Source organism: Anabrus simplex, chromosome X, assembly GCF_040414725.1.
Source record: "Anabrus simplex isolate iqAnaSimp1 chromosome X, ASM4041472v1, whole genome shotgun sequence".
NCBI classification, from domain to species: domain Eukaryota; kingdom Metazoa; phylum Arthropoda; class Insecta; order Orthoptera; family Tettigoniidae; genus Anabrus; species Anabrus simplex.
In genome coordinates this window covers 115,635,852-115,654,030 of record NC_090279.1, presented here as the reverse complement: position 1 = coordinate 115,654,030, position 18,179 = coordinate 115,635,852, and the positions used below count along the sequence as shown (strand labels likewise).

The window sequence follows — 18,179 nt, the reverse complement described above, 5'->3', positions numbered from 1 at the left end:
TTTTCTAATAGAGTAGCGTCAATGATTCTTTGGACCACAACTGCTGGACACTGCTAAAATACCCTGTGGTTTTACGCATTGGTGCCGACTACTGTGTCTATAAATAAGTTAATATAAGCCCCTTCAACTCCGTATATTCATGAGCATCGTTTTCTCAATGAATACTGTTTCTTACTGAAATTTTAGTAATAGTTACCAACATTTCTGATAATGTAACGTCAATACTTCATATGGACCACGCTGGACACTGTCAAATACCCTGTGGTCTTACCTATTAGTGCAAGTCACTTATCTTTCCCTTAAACTGCCCCATACCCTAACATTTTGACGCTGTTATCCTTCACAACTGATAATTTACAGCCAACGGCTGATATATTGTTATCTATACCATCATTGAACATTGTTTTTCTCTTGACTTTCCCACTGTAATATGTCAATATTATATCTTAGTATTTACAATTTAATTACAAATCAGGTACCTGATTTATGCCTTGAGGTAGTACTATGACTGATGATTCCCTCAAAGAAGGGCGAAATATGTCTCGTACGGAAATAATGATAAATTCCTAAATTTATGAAATTTCTAATCTATTGAATACGTGACATAATAAACTAATTAGCATCCTATAAAAAAGTAGTGGTACAAAAATTTTGCAAAGTTTGGGCTGGGAAGACTTGAGAGAAAGGCGAGTTGCTTGACAAAATGGTATGTAATTACATTACATTGCATTATCATTAAAGACTGTTATGACTTTCAGCGTTCAGTCCGCACGCTCCTGTGAATTTACTAAACGTCACCACATTCCTCTATTTGCAACTGGTGCTGTGGCCTCATTTAGTTCTATACCTCTTATCTTTAAATCGTTAGAAACTAAATCCAACCATCGTCGTCTTCTCTACTTCTCTTACCCTCCATAACATAGTCCATTATTCTCCTAGGTAACCCATCCTCCTCCATCCACCTCATATGACCCCACCACCGAAGCCGGTTTATGCGTACAGCTTCATCCATCAAGTCCATTCCTAACTTAGCCTTTATCTCCTCATTGCGAGTACCCTCCTGACTTTGCTCCCACCTGTTTGTACCAGCAATCATTCTCGCTACTTCCAGGTCTGTTACTTCTAACTTATGAATAAGATATTCTGAGTCCACCCAGCTTTCGCTCCCGTAAAGCAAAGTTGGTCTGAAAACAGACCGATGTAAAGATAGTTTAGTCTGGGAGCTGACTTCCTTCTTACAGAATACTGTTGATCGCAACTGCGAGCTCACTGCATTAGCTTTACTACATCTTGATTCAATCTCACTTACTATATTACCATCCTGAGAGAACACACTACCTAAATACATGAAATTATCTACCTGTTCTAGCTTTGTATCACCAATCTGACATTCAATTCTGTTGAATTTCTTACCTACTGACATCAATTTAGTCTCTGAGAGGCTAATTTTCATACCATACCCATTACACCTATTTTCAAGTTCCAAGATATTAGACTGCAGGCTTTCGGGACAATCTGCCATTAAGACCAAGTCGTCAGCATAGGTCAGAATGCTTACGACATTTCCACCTAACTGAATCCCTCCTTGCCATTTTATACCTTTCAGCAGATGATCCATGTAAACTACGAACAGCAAAGGTGAAAGATTACGGCCTTGTCTAACACCTGTAAGTATCCTGAACCAAGAACTCATTCTACCATCAGTTCTCACCAAAGCCCAATTGTCAACATAAATGCCTTTGACTGATTTTAATAATCTACCTTTAATTCCATAGTCCCCCAGTATGGCAAACATCTTTTACCTCGGTACCCTATCAAATGCTTTCTCTAGATCTACGAAACATAAACACAACTGCCTATTCCTCTTGTAACATTTTTCAATTATCTGGCGCATACTGAAAATCTGATCCTGACAGCCCCTCTGTGGTCTGAAACCACACTGGTTTTCATCCAACTTCCTCTAAACTACTGATCGCACCCTCCCTTCCAAGATGCCAGTGAATACTTTGCCTGGTACAATAATCAATGAGATACCTCGATAGTTGTTGCATACCTTCCTGTTCCCTTGCTTATAGATATGGGCAATTACTGCTTTTGTCCAATCTGAAGGTTCCTTACCAATACTCCATGCTAATCTTACTACTCTATGAAGCCATTTCATCCCTGCCTTCCCACTGTACTTCACCATTTCAGGTCTAATTTCATCTACTCCTGCTGCTTTATAACAATGGAGTTTATTTACCATCGTTTCCACTTCCTCGAGCATAATTTCACCAACATCATTTTCCTCCTCCCCATAAGCTCGACTGTTCGCAACACCACCAGGAAGATTTCCTTTTACGTTGAGAAGCTGTTCAAAATATTCCCTCCACCTATCCAGTGATTCCCTGGGATCTATTATGAGTTCACCTGAATTACTCAAAACACTGTTCATTTCCTTTTTCCCTCCTTTCCTAAGATTCTGTATTACTGTCCAGAAAGGTTTCCCTGCTGCTTGACCTAGCCTTTCCAGGTTATTACCAAAATCTTCCCATGACTTCTTTTTGGATTCAACAACTATTTGTTTCGCTCTGTTTCTTTCATCTACGTACCAATCCCTGTCTGCCTTTGCCCTTGTTTGGAGCCATTTCTGATAAGCCTTCTTTTTACGTTTACAGACTGCTCTCACTTCATCATTCCACCAAGATGTTCGCCTTTTCATATCTTTACACACAGTTGTTCCTAGGCACTCCCTTGCTGTTTCTACTACAGCATCCCTGTATGCCACCCATTCTCTTTCTATATCCTGAACCTGCTTACTGTCTACAGTTCGAAACTTCTCACTAATTATATCCATGTACTTCTGTCAAATTTCCTCATCCTGTAGATTTTCTACCCTTATTCGTTTGCAGAGAGAGTTCACTTTCTCTACCCTAGGCCTAGAGATACTTAGTTCACTACAGATCAGACAGTGGTCTGTATCACCGAAATATCCCCGGAAAACTCGTACATTCCTGACAGATTTCCTGAATTCGAAGTTGGTTAAGATATAGTCTATTATGGATCTGGTACCTCTAGCCTCCCATGTATAGCGGTGAATAGCCTTATGCTTGAAGAATGTATTCGTAACAGCTAGACCCATACTAGCACAGAAGTCCAGCAAACGCTTCCCATTCCTATTAGCTTCTATATCTTCCCCACATTTACTAATCACCCTTTCGTATCCTTCAGTTCTATTCCCAACTCTCGCATTGAAATCGCCCATTAGCACTATTCTATCCTTGCTGGTGACCCTGACCACGATGTCACTCAATGCTTCATAAAACTTGTCAACTTCATCCTCATCTGCACCCTCACATGGTGAATACACTGAGACAATTCTCGTCCTAATTCCTCCAACTGCCAAATCTACCCACATCATTTGCTCATTTATGTGCCTAACAGAAATTATGTTGCATGCAATGGTATTCCTGATAAACAGCCCTAGCCCATACTCTGCCCTTTGCATGCAAATTATAGCAAATTTCAATACGGGTCTAAACATAAGAATAGTTACATGTAATAAGTGGTATGTTCCGAGAGATGGCGTGGAATGACATTAGTAGACGAATAAGTTTGAGTGGTGTCTTTGAAAGTAGAAAAGATCACAATATGAAGATAAAGTTGCAATTCAAGAGGACAAATTGGGGCAAATATTCATTTATAGGAAGGGGAATTAGGGATTGGAATAACTTACCAAGGGAGTTGTTCAATAAATTTCAGATTTCTTTGAAATTATTTAAGAAAAGTCTAGGAAACAACAGATAGGGAATCTGCCACCTGGGCGACTGCCCTGAATCCAGATCAGTATTGATTGATTGAAACAGCTAGGCAATGCACCCATTAAAAAGGTTCAAATGGAGGACACTGCAAAGGCTGAAGATCGTAAGGTAGACCTAAACAGAGAGGCAGGCTGCATTTGACATCAACAACTGGGAAAGCACTGCAAATGACAGATACGCCTGGAAGATGGCAGTTAGCTTGGTGGTGCTGATCTCTGAACAAATTAAGCGGAAAAATAAATTTAAAACAAAGCAAAATTATTTATTCAACAAAGAAATTTTGAAACGAAGTACAAAATAAAACGAAAAGGTACTGCAGTTAAACATGGTGTCCAGACAGCAGAGAAGATTCTGATCACCAAGCGAGTTGACCGTGTTGTTAGGGGCATTCAGGAGATAGTGTGTTCGAACCCCAGTGTCAGCAGCCCTGACAACGGTTTTTCTAGTGGTTTTCCATTTTCATACCAGACAAATGCTGCGGCCGTACCTTGATAAAGCCCTTTCCTGTCCCATCATCACCATAAGACCTAACATGTTCTCTGTCTCTAATTGACTCCCCAGTTTATAGAATAAATGTCTTTGTATTTTCTAGTGCAGTGGTTCCCAGCCTGGAAGCAATCGCCCCCAAGTGGGCAATTTGGGTTATCACCGGGGCAATAAATAAATGTGGGCGATTTGTATTCAAAGGGGGAAAAACTAAAGTAGTACTGTACAGTAGAAGTCCGGGTAGCACGAGTCATTGGCTATTCTCAGCTGGCGAGTTCACTGCACTTACACCCGTAGTTGCTCAGAGCGGCGGACTGGTGACTCAATCCCCACGCCCTCCTGACATCACAACACACTTGCCATTGATCTACATTCGTTTTAACTAGCCTTTGTATGCCTCACCATCAGTTTCTGTGCGTGTCTTTTCTGTTTTTGTACATTTATTTTGAAGAGTAGAAGTTCATGCACAACGGATTCAAAAAAGAAGTGTCGTCAATACTCAGCTGAGTATTTAAAATTCGGTTTTATTGCGTCACCGCAAAATGTTCAGTTTCCACATTGTCTATTGTGTGAAAAAACATTTACTAGTAATGAAGCCATGAAACCTTCGTGAATGAAAGATCATTTTTGAGAGTACACAGGGATAAAGTGAGCAAAGAACTAGAGCTCTGCATTTGGCAGAAAACAACCGCTCGAGCATTGCCCAGTTCGTGCCACTGCTCGACGGCTGGGAAAAGCCCACGCTGCGATAAGGCTGTGGCTGTCTAACGGACCATGTGGCCGGTCGTCCTTCACCTCTCGGTGATCAGTGGAACTGTCTAGCACTGCCGGGCGCTCGAGCGTAATCATAATCCTGGCCGGTGACAGTAAACCCGCCGCCCGCTCAACAGTGCGGATTTGCATTAGAAATCGTGTGTAAATCAGTTGGCGACTGGGCTTTGAGCAGTGCAGACAGCGTTATGGATCAACCAAGTATAGGTCGTAAACGCTGCATTCAAGAAACGAAGAGAAGTATTCTGGAGAGAATTAGGAGCCTCTCGTTAGTCCTGAAGAAGGAAGTTATGTAGGAAGAGGAGGCGAAAGGTGAAGCTTGGAAATCGTTTGCACTTGTAGTGGATCCTGTCACGCAGGCTTCTTCTGGTTTTGTGGAACATGCCACATTTGATACTGTACTTTCTTACCAGTCAAGCACAGCAGGTGTGATTCGGCGCTGCAAGTGTAACTGCGGATCAGAATTCCACCAAACACGTGCAGTACCAAGCAGCACAAAGAAAGTTGTTGTTGATAAGTTGGTCGATATGAGTGGAATAGATTTGCTACCGTTAAATACTTGTAGTAAGATTGGCTTCAAGAACTATTCGCAGGATCTCATCAATGTTGGCGCCAATTACGGCAAAGTCAATATAGAAGATGGTCTTCCGCACCCTACCACTGTATCACGGCATGTTAAAGAAAAGACCTACAAAATACGGGCAACAATTGTGCTCAAGCTAATATGTGCCCTAAAGGACAAAATGTGCGCTGTAGACGCTGATCTGTGGTCTGATAACTACGTACAAGAAAAGAATTTTTTTTTACTGTGACATCGCATTATGTTAAAGACGAGTGGCAGCTAGAAGCGCTTGTTTTGTTAACAACTGAGTTTCCGGACATATCTAAGACAGGAGAGAACGTTCGGAACGTAATCGAAGAACGTTCTTGCTTGAGTTAGCACTAACAGGAATGATGTTACAAAATGTTACTTTGTCACCGACCAAGGAGCTAATATGAAGAAGACATTTCAATCTTACGACCGTTTGCCTATGATCACTGCCTGATGACTGCGCTTAGTCACACATTTCAAGAGACATGTTTAGAAGATGAAGCTCCTGAAATTCTGTCGTGTCTGCTATCAGCAAGAGCTATAGTAGGCTATTTGAATAGATCGGGTCACTCGGGGCGTCTGCAACACTCCATGAAGGAAGAAGCTGTAACGCGGTGGAACTGTATACTGTTAATGCTCAATTCCATCATAAGTCAAATCGACGAAATTCGAGATCTACTAGATTCCCGGAGGCAATCGAAACTCTTAGAAACTTTCCATGAAGAGTGCGTACGAGAACTTGTCGTTTTTCTAACCCTCTTTAAAGAAGCGAGTTTGGATTTGGAAAGTGCAAAAATAACAGCGCTGGTACGTGTGCTGCTTTGGTACACGCGTCTGTTACATCATTGTGAACCACAAGGCAGTGACAACGAAGTAAGAAATTTTTATAAGGTATGATCGTTTATAAAACTCTTGAAATATGTATATATTGTTTATCCTTTTCAGTGCATGACGAAAATAAAGAAAAGAGCAGCGTACTTCATTAGAGAGAAGTGCAAACTGGAGGCTATCCATTACGTTGCGATGGTTCTATGGCCATCACGGCGTCATTTGAAGAAACTCACAGCAGAACAGCAAGTCGCGAATGCTGAAGTTCAATGATTATGCTCTGAACTGCCTGTAAATGGTAAGGTTGATTCACTGAAACAAATTAATAAACGAATATTTGTTTGTCTAATCTTCCACTTTTCGTTAGATCAACAATGATGTCGTCTAAAATGTACAATATTTGGGAAGGGTTTCACAGCCTAAATATTCCACAATACGTTTTGATGTAATGTTTGCTATATATGTGGGAATTCACTGGAAATATAGTTTTTAGTAATCAGTAATCCTAACTAAGGTTTATACATATTTAAAGGTGACAGGAATACATTACAGATGTTTTCATTAAGTTTTAGAGCCTATTCAAGTGGACAGTGACCAAGTTCTTCCCATGAAAATGTCCGAGGTAGACTGGAGTTCGGATGAGTACGACGAAGATGGACACACAATTACTAATAATGAATTCGACAGGTACCTTTCACTCTCCAAATCCGGCTGTAGCTGTCCCGAAGGACAACTTTTCAAGTGGTGGAAAACGCACGCGGAGTTATTTGCAAGGCTGTCGGTAGCAGCCAGAAAAGTTCTCTGACATTAGTGCTGCCAGCGAGAGAAATTTTAGACAGGCCGGTCACCTGCAGACTAGCAAAAGATCGTACTTGGAATCAGACAAGGTGGATGAACTCTTATTGATCCATCACAATTTCGTAAGTATTCCGAACATACCACGTAATCACAAGAAAGGAAACATTCCTCAAACTCTATAAATGTATGATTCCACTTTCATATACTTCACAGGAAGAAGTACAAACCGCCAGCTGTAGTAGTAGCTCCAGGAACACAACTGACTCCTGTGCATCAGGGAGCACCAGTGACGAAAAACGAATTGTATAGTTATGATTCAAATGTAACTTCATTTACAGGTCATAATTTGTTTATAAATTAACGCTTGTAAAAAGAAAATTGGTATTACGTTTTAAAACAATCCTGCATTCCTTCTTGATCCTGCATTCGATACAATGTACATGTGGCCGAGTCTGGAGATAGGCTACATATAGCAGTTTTTGTAGCGAACGGAACAAAATACTATATGAAGACATACTGTTAATAACGTTAAAATGACTGGAATACATGATCACCTCAAAGACAAAAATCCAATAGTCTGCAACATATTAACACACTTCAAATGTTACATTTACAATTGTAATATTTAGGTTATAGAAGTGATAGTAAAAAACGAAAGAAATTTGTAAAAGAAATAGGTAAGGGTTAATGTAAAGTAGTGGCCTATGATCTCAAGGAGTCCGGCGTAGCGCAGCTCGCTGGCTGGCTGGCACTGCGTCCGCCGGTTACTGGAGACCAGCCGAGCGTTTGGCGCACTCGGCCAGTCGCTGGCGATCGGTAGCCCGCAACCGGCTGCACAGGACGCTCGACCGCATACTCCCGAGAGCCAGAGAGGCGAGCGAGACTCGCCGGTAAAAATCAGCGATAATGCAGACCTCTACAAAGAACTTAGTTATTTTCAACACCTCAAAGTACAGCTGATAAATGGCCTAATGTGAGTGAATTATTTTAAAAACGAGCAACCAATCTTGACGATGGTCTTCTTGCTTCTTAAGAGGTGTCTTGATTGATTGCTAAATGTGGTAAACCTCACACAATTGGCGAAACTCTTGTTTTACCAGCTACCAAAAAAAATTGTTGAAATCATGCTAGGCGAGGGCCCTAGTAATAAGAAAAGTCAATCGGTTCCTTTGAGCAACAATACTGTTTTCAGGCGAATTGACGAAATGGCCACGGACGTTGAATCCAAACTCACCAATTAGTTGAAAAAAAAAAATTTACATTGCAGATTGATGAATCACCTGTGATTGATAACAAAGCAATTAGCTTATGTGAGGTTTATAAGTGAACAAAAGGAAATTACCGAGGAAATGTTGTTTGCTAGAACTTTGATCACTGATACGAAGGGAGTGTCGGTTTTTAAAATGGTGCAGGATTATTTTGAGGAAAAAGAGATTCCCCTAACAAACGTGAGCGCTTGCGCAACAGAAGGTGCTCCTGCCATGTCAGGTCGTCATGCTCGGTTTCTAGCCCACCTTAAGAAGAAGTGCCAGTGGTCATCACTATTCACTGTTTCATTCATCGTCAACACTTAGCTGTGGTGTCCTGCATGAAACTCTACAACTAGCTATTACTGGTGTCAACAATATCAAAGCTAATTCCCTCAATGATCGTCTGTTCCGACAACTTTGCCATGAAAGTGATGAATTCGAACACTTGCTTCTACACACGGCCGTGAGGTAGCTTTCCAAAGGAAACTGTTTGCGGCGTTTTATCGAATTATTTGACACGTTTACCGAGTTTCTCGACATGTCTGATCATGTTTTAAACAAGAATTTGAAACAACGAAAGTTGGAACTTGCGTAACTTACAGATATATTTGAAAAAAAAATGAACGAAGTCAATATAAGACTTCAAGGAAACATGAACCTTATCAAGGAATTATTTCATCATTCATCACCAAGTTTGATATTCACAAGGTAAATATTGGTCGTAAAGATCTGATTCAGTTTCCGACCCTTAAAAAGTGTTGTCAGATAACGAGACTCCTAAAATCCCAGAAGACAAAATCCTCAATTTTACTGATTAGCTTGACCAGTTAAAAAACTGACATGGAATCAAGATTTGACCAAGTTACAAATTCCACACTGGATTCTACATCCATTCTCGTTTGAAGCTGTGGATAAGCTTGGTAACTCTTTGCAGATGGAGTTTCTAGATCTGAAGTATGACTATGAGGCGAAAATCATTTTCAAGCAGAGCGGTTACGAGATAGCCTGGGTGAAGCTTATGGACACTTATCCACAACTGTGGGGAAAAACTAAACCACTTCTCATCTCGTTCTCATCAACATATTTAGTTGAAAAAGGATTTAGTTCTGTTGTCCAGCTCCTCACAAAACAAAGAAATAAGTTGGACATTTGCCTCAAAGGGGACTTGCGCCTGAACTTGGCGAACATAAAGCCGGATATTCAAGATTTAACTGAAATCCACCAAGGACAAGGAGCCATTGAAAAAGTAAAATAAAACAATAACAAAGTTTTCAAACTTTCATTCATTTTTTCAAATTTTAACTGTCTACTTTCTCAAAATTTCCAGATTCAAATTTAAAAATGAAGACATGTATTCCTGTTTTCTAAATGTACGTCAATGACCTTACTTAATTATTTCACTTCTTTGTTCTTAAAATATCTGTAAAAAAAATATACATTTTAATTTTTTCTATTTTATTAATGAGTGACCGGATAAAACTGCTTTGGTCATTTTTTATACGGTAATAAAATTGTTTAAAATAATAAAACTGCTTTATTATTTACACTTTACTTCAAATTAAAATTACAGTGAAAATGAAAAGGGGTGATAGGTTTTAGTCACCCTGCAGAAAGAGGAGATGGGCCACAAAAGGTTGGGAACCACTGTTCTAGTGCATCAAGGACAAGTACTTGAGATCCCAATGCCTGCCAGCTCTTCTGTGTGCATGCAGTGTTGGAAGTTGATAACTATAGTTAGATCCCTGCACGTATGCAGCTAATTTTGCTGATAATTTCTAAATAATGCAGTTTATTGATTTTAATTCAGTATAATCTTATTTTCACTTGTGGTGAGGCGACCCTTGATAGTGGTATAGGACAGTGGCATTTCCTGGGCCATAAGTTCAGGCGTTGCTATAGATGAAATTAATATATTAAATATAAGCCCACACACTTCACCTCTCTCCAGCTCCTATTTCCTTTACCAGATTATTCAGATCATGAAATACATTAATATAATAGAAAGAATGAATGTCAAACTAAGACACTACAATGCAGTAATCAGACCGTCAGTCCTCTATGCAGCAGAGTGTCTATATTTAACTAAGAAGACCCCACTAAGAGCCCTCGAGGTACAAGAAAGAAAGTTCCTGAGACGGATAGTGGGACCAAGAATTTTACCAGATGGAAGCCGATGGTATCAACCAAATCGTGAGCTATATAAACACCAAGAAAATCTCATAGATGCCATCAGAAGAAGGCGACTGGCTTTTTACGGACACCTATCCAGAATGGACTCAAATAGATTATCTCATAGGATCTTCAAGGCTGCTAACAAGGGCAAAGCTACTGGGTTCGTGTGGATGAAGCAAGTGGAGAAGGACCTTTCGGAACTCCACATAAATCAAAACGACATAGCTGATCGGAGTAACTATCATACAACTCTTAAAACTAAATCCTTTGTAACATCCCTCACAGAAGTTACCCACAGACCAAAAGACGAGACCAGGAAATGGTCTGAGGAACGTAAGATTGAATTTAGCCGGAAAATGAAGGACTACTGGGCCATCAGGAAAGCTCGAGGTACCAACAAGAAAACAGCTGCCAAACCAGCCGCTAAGAACACCAATTGTGGCAAACAACGACGATGACTTCAAGAAACAGCTAAAACACAAGCACCGTGGTCCATAGATGGCCCTAACGAATTAAAAAAAAAATAGAAAGACATGGAGAAAAAAGAGAAAATCTGTAGAGTATTAAGATTGTCTTTCAAAGGTGAAATACGTACAGTACTTTGGCCATTTCAGTCACTTCACCATTGTAACATTTTATATACTGTAATAATATTGTTACATGCCAGCCTCGTGGTAGCTCCTTTCAAGGGCTGGTGACTCACACGACCTGGGGCTGACTTTTCCATGTATTCTTACCTGCAAGTTTCTTGGAGATTCAACGCAAACTGTCTGGCTCAAATCACGCGAGCCATAAAAAGGGAGGCTAGCCGCGGACAGACTGTCGGTCAGTGTTGGGCTCCGAGGTAGAGTTGGTGTGAGAGACTGTGTGTTGGGGAACGGTGGCTGGGCTGAGGGCGACAGAGGTGTTCCCTGTCGCTAGTGCCCTACCGAAGTCTGAACCAGGAGCTGTTGTTGTGGTGTCGGAGAGACCAGCGTGTAGGTGAAGACGAAAGAACGGAAGACTTTACTGAGTGTTCGTGTATTTCTGTGAACTGAGGCTCAGCGAGGGAAGCCACTGTTGCGAGTGTGAAGGTAAATGGACCTGTGTTAATGTGCGCTGTTGTATCGTCCTGCTGTTGAATACTGTTGAGTTGTTTAGTTGTCCACTGCATGTGACTGTGTGAATTACTGGACTGTCAGTGGAGTAGAACCAATGAAGTCATAGTGTGTTGTGTAGCCAGTGGCCCTGTGTTCAGATCCAGCGATCTACACACAACTGCTGTCTGAGCTGACTGGACATGGGAAAGTGAAAGTAGGGATAAGGAGTCCCCAACCCCAGGTAGAGTAGCGGGCTTGACCTCCTGCTATGCCACAAGGAAGAGCAATTTGTAAATAGTATTTGCATTACACTATAGGAGCAAAGTCTTACTAGATTGAAGAATCCTCCATCAAAACAATACCCAAAATTTACACCTGGGTTGTAAGTGTGGCCATCCACAGCTGGTTAGAATTGTGTGTATTTAAATGTGTGTGTGTGCATTAATTAGGTCATACTGAAATAAATTACAGCAATGAAACAGATGGAGTTTTATTCGTAACAATATAATATTGCAAAACGAAAACACAGAAAATTAACGAAGCACCGTCGGCAGCCCTGAAAATGGCTGGGCATGGTCGGCCACTGTCAATCACTTGTTTCTTCTCATTATAAGAAAGTGATGAATAACAACTGTTTAATAACTGTTTTACTATACTTTCACTACCCATGTTACAGCCATTAAACCCCTGACTTGATTGCATAAGCAATAATACACTTACGCTGAACTCTAAAACAAAAATCAACACAAAGCCTTGGAAAATGAAACGACACCTTGGCCAGGTTTGGCGAATACAAGGCAAGAGGAATGAGAGCGTAAGTGTCCTTACAGGGAGTACAGCTGCTGAGTCGATGGAAAGAGATCCAACGCCTTTGCGGCATGGCAGATGGTTCCGGAATCCGAACCGTCCAGAGAATAACTACACCATATGGAGCAGAGCAATAAAAAAAGATGAAGTGGTGTATGGCTTTTAGAGCCGGGAGTGTCCGAAGACTACGTAGTTCAGCTTGCCAGATGCATGTCCTTTGATTTGACACCCGTAGGCAACCTGCACATCGTGATGAGGATGAAATGGTGATGAAGACAACACATAAACCCAGCCCCCATGCCAGCGGAATTATCCAGTTATGGTTAAAATTCTCTATCCTGCCAGGAATCGAACCCAGGACACTGTGACCAAAGGCCAGCACGCTAACCATTTAGCCACAGAGCCGGACAGCAGAACAATGAACAATTATGACAGAAAAGCACATTATAATGTAATATATATTTAAACATACAAAACAATTTATTTTTCTTTTGATTTTATTTGGGCATTGACACACAACTTACACATCCTGAGAAAATGCTACTGGTATAAGAGAGTGGTGATAAATACGGTAAAGAGCCTTTAGACCATAAAGCCATAGATGTGACCTAAGCCTAATTGGCTCCTGCTCGCAATTAATGGAAGGAAGGAACAAAGGTTCCGAAGAGAACCACTCAATATGTCTGTGACTGTTGCAAGAGAAAATCCCTCAAAAACCTATGACTGCAGGAAGTCTGGCGCCAGGTAACAAGGCTATTGTATTATTTTAACAGATTTATCAATTTCAGTGCCTTGGGTGTAATATAGTTAAATAGTTAGAATAAGAGCAGCTGATGCAACATCATCTGCATATTGCATTACACTATAGGAGCAAAGTCTTACTACATCGAAGAATCCTCCATCAAAACAATACCCAAAATTTACACCTGGGTTGTTTGCCGTTGTTTCACGCAGCATGGCAGGCAAATATAGTGCAAAGAGCATTGGACCAAGTACACCCATGTTTTAGACCAGAAGTGATCGAAAAAAACTTCCAAGATATCATTTTTATTAAAAGAATCCTGTCCAGACCCGTCATCGTGGAGACACAATGAAGTCAAAGAAATGTTGAGACCAGCCAAAGTGTTTCAGCTGGTCTCAGGACTGAATCTAAAGCCTCTCTCAGTCCATAAAAAAATAAGCACTATTTATTCAGTGTATTCAATGTAGTGAAGTTAATAGAAGATTTAAACTTATGTCTTACTTTTCCAATCATTCACTTTCAGAAGCCATAACTAATTAACTAGATTTATCAAATGCAAAAGGAAATGGTGTTTCAGATGTAGCCTATTATAAGATGCAAAGAACAGTGAGGATTTTACCAGTAAAATAATAATAATAATAATAATAATAATAATAATAATAATAATAATAATAATAATAATAATGGTTTTATGTCCTGCTAACTAAATTTTACAGTTTTCAGGGATGCTGAGATGCCAGAATTTAGTCCCTCAGGAGTTCTTTTACCTGCCAATAAATCTACCAACACGATGCTGACATATTTGATCACCTGTAAATAACACCGGCCTGAGCTAGGATCGAACCTAACAAGTTGGGGTCAGAAGGCCAGCGCCTCAACCATCTGAGCCAATCAGCCCGGCTTTTACCAGTAATAATGTAAGAATCTTCTACTGGTCATGCACCAATTATGTCCTAAGTACGACAAGGGATACTATATTATCGGCACACTTTCTCTTGGTGCATTTGTGTACGGGGGTGAGGAGTAAGGAGAGAGCTGTCCCGGTCCCAGTAGTGCTGCCAACTGAATGAAAATAAAATCTGAACTGAATCGAGAATTTGATCGATCGATATGAAGTTTCTAAACCGTTATTATCTTAAGCCAATAACTGTGTCACATACACATTATATAACATTATATAACATTTCTCGAGGCGGATCTTGTTCCTAGCATGAATTCTATAGTTTGGCTTTGCTGTGTAAACAACAGTACTAGTACGTAAAGTGTACGCCAGATGTCGCACAACGATGCTTAAGCGATTCATAGTTTGTGTTTCAAAGGTTGCCAGTACGAATATCGAAGATTCCCGAGGTCGACGATTCAGCACTAGGGTGTAAATGCGCCGAGATAAAGTGTGCCGATAATAGATCAGAATAGAATTTGATTCATAGGGTAGAATTAAATTCCTCTAAACTTGTTGATGGCTGTAAATGGGAGAATTAAAAGAACGACAACTGATATAACTAGAGCAATTACAGCCAGTAGTTTACTAAGAATTGATCATAAAACGACACAGGCGAAAAGGACGTATCATTCAAGTTTGATATGAACAGGTGTGGCTCAAGAATTGGCGGGGGTAAAATTGTCTGGATCTCCTATAATATAAGGTCCTATTAAGGTTATAAATAATAGAATTGCCAATATGATGACAAACCCAAAGATGTTTTTGAAAGAGAAGAACGGGTAGAATGGGATTTTATCCGAGTTGCTATTTAAGCCTGAAGGATAGTTTGACCCAGTTTGACGAAGGAAAAAAAAGATGAATTATTACTGTAATGGCTACAATAAGTGGTAGAAAAAAATGGAAAATGAAGAATCTGGTAAGTGTGGCGTTGTCAATAATGAACTCACTGAACTAGCCTAAGTCAATACTAAGTCAAGGAACAGCTGTGCTCTGCACATTTCTTGGAGCTGTCTTGCACAGATCATGACAGTCAATTTTTTTCCTGACAATATCTCTCAATATGAGTGTGAGTAGGCCTACACAAGCCAAGTGATGTGTGATGCCGTAACAGTTCAAAAAAATGAAATTATGCAGATTATGAAGATATTTTAGGATTGTTGTTTATACAAGAATAGTATAAAAGCTTGACATAAAAATGTATTGGACTGAATGCCCATGTCTTCAAACTCCTATATTTTCTAAAACCCCGTTTCATTACAGGGTCGGGTATGAAGTGAAATGAGTCTTTATGGCTATTTTATACGACCGGATGCCCTTCCTGATATAAACCTCATTAGAAGAGTTAATGAGATTAAGTGAATGACAATATAATTATATGATCAGGCTGTGGATTTTCAGTCAGAAGGGAGAGGGTAAAACCCGATGTCGTATGAATTTACAGCCCAAGCATGTAGCTATCATCATCTTCCAACTTATACTCAAACACGTTGTTCTGGACAGAATATTTCAGCCAGATATAACGCAATAAGACCAATTAGGCCAAAATATCATAACCTGGACCCGGCGACATAATGCATATCACACATTTAAACAATTAAAACGAGACCAATTTCTTACCAATTGGTGGATTTGCTTTGCTGGCGTTCAAAACCAAACTCTTTTGCTTTACCGTCATTGCTGTCCTGTACAGAATTATTATTTACTAACACTTAACGATGTACAATTCACAGTCACAACGTGCTAAACCCTGCGCCGTGCGGACTTGTCAAAGAGGAGAGCTACAGAAAACAAAACACATACGAATTACGCTAGATGTCGCCAATAGATACAAACGAAAATACTCTCTCTGGGGAAACAACATATTATTTTGTGAATATTAATTTTGTACCAACGAGCTAGAATAACATAGAGGGGCTGTATACCTGACATCAGTTGATAAGGGGCACCCATGTTAACGGTTGTCAAAACAAAGCGAATTGGTGCGAGAGCATATGTTGAGGTGACAGGGAGATCGTGCTTGCCAATTTAATTCCCTAAGTTTTAAGAAGTGAAAAGATAGATTCTCGCTTTCAAGAATGCCAGCCGTAAGCTCAGCGTATGGTTGTACTAATCGGAGTAATAAAACCAAGGATATATCGTACTTTAAGTAAGTATTACTGAATGATAGCCGAGATTCCTTTTTGTAATTTCTGTTTGTAATTAAATCCATTTTATTGCTTACTTAGCGAAAGTACGGATAGCCACGGTAATTATTTGTCGAATTTTGTTTCAGATTTCGTTTAAAGAACAAGGAATTAACTGAACAATGCGTTGTGAGGGCGAAAAGAGATAAATGGTATCCCACTCAATTCAGTTGCTTATGCTCTGTATATTTCCAGCCCTATTTAATGTTCATTCACATTTACAAATAAAGGAAATGGAACGCCCACCACCAAGAAAACGTAACCACAAACAATCACTTATTTCGTTCAAACGTACACCAAGTATGATAAATACAGCATTTTACTGCTATTTTTGAAATGTATACAGCCTTTATTGTAGATGACTGTTGCCTTGGTTTTTAAAACTACGACACACTTCATAATGGACAACTTTCAAGCTAGTAATCCCAGTATGATATGGTATTGGGAGAAACATGATATCCCCCCTATATTATAATAAATAATTACACTAAACGATTATTGTGGTAAAGTATTCATGGGCCGCCTCTGTGGTGCACTGGTTAGCGTGAGCAGCTGCCACCCCTGGAAGCCCGGGTTCGATTCCCAGCTCCGCCACGAAATTTGAAAAGGGGCACGATGGCTGTAACGGGATTCTATCAGCCTGGGGAGGTCAACTGAGTAGAAGTGGGTTCGACTCCCACCTCAGCCATCCTCGAAGTGATTTTCCGTGGTTTCCCACTTCTCCTCCAGGCAAATGCCGGTATGGTACTTAACTTAAGGCTACGGCCGCTTCCTTCTCCCCCCCCACAAGGCCCCTGTTCAGCATAGCAGGTGCAGCCCTCCCTCACAGTTGTATCCCCCGACCCAATGTCTCACGCTCCAGAACACTGTCCTTGAGGTGGTAGAGGTGGGATCCGTCGCTGAGTCCGTGGGAAAAACCAACCCGGGAGGGTAAACAGATTAAGAAAGGAACACAGTACTCATGAGGATGCAATATTAACAGAATGAGGTTGTAACATATTATAGGTCCTTATGATTTTAAGGTTTCCTGTCATAAATATTTATGTCCATCGTTTTTATTCTAATTTACGCTTAACCACAACAGCCAAGCAGGGTAACGCTCTTGTTCCGATTTCAAGGCCTATTCGTATGTCACTGTGCGATGATTTCGAACTACCCTACAATCGACTGATCGTGATGTTGGCCTCGTCCTGAAATATGATGAAGTGGCGGTATTCGCTTTCATGCTTCAAGCTTTCGGCAACGGACTTTAATTCTCCCCCAGCGATTCTAAAATGCGCATTTTCTACACTTTTCGTCATTTAAAGGCCATGCCCCCTTGGTATTTCTTTGGGTTCTAAGGCAAAAATATTCTGCACATATGCAACAAGAGTGATGTTTTAGCTACTCAGCTATTCAGTATAAAGTGGTGGTGGTGGTGATTATTGATTTGAGAGGAAGTACAACTGGACAACCATCCTCTATAAACACTAATCAGAAGAAAACAAATGGAAGGGGACCAACACTTAGAAAAATGAAGGTATCGGCAAAAGAAAGATGAAGGCCACAAAGTGCGTGGAAATGAAAAACTTCCTAGGCATCGAATGCGCTAATGCCGTCGCGGTTGTGTGACAGCAGGAAACATGGCGGACGTTCGTTCTATTAGGTTCACCCAGGTAGCGCTTCCGCCTCTTACATTACGTTGCATGTAGGGTTAGAATGATACTGTCTGTAGTTTACATGAAAAGG

At 40.4% G+C, this 18,179-nt stretch overlaps 1 protein-coding gene across 1 annotated transcript in view; it reads right to left on the bottom strand.

Moving 5' to 3' along the window:
- The window catches only part of GluProRS (Glutamyl-prolyl-tRNA synthetase), a 399,755-nt gene extending 383,731 nt beyond the window's left edge, over nt 1-16,024 (bottom strand). The window contains exon 1 of the mRNA XM_068230702.1: nt 15,886-16,024. Within this exon, the coding sequence (XP_068086803.1) occupies nt 15,886-15,943 (58 nt within the window). The 5' untranslated portion in view covers nt 15,944-16,024. The remainder of the gene's footprint in view (nt 1-15,885) is intronic.
- Between the last annotated feature and the right edge of the window lie 2,155 nt (nt 16,025-18,179).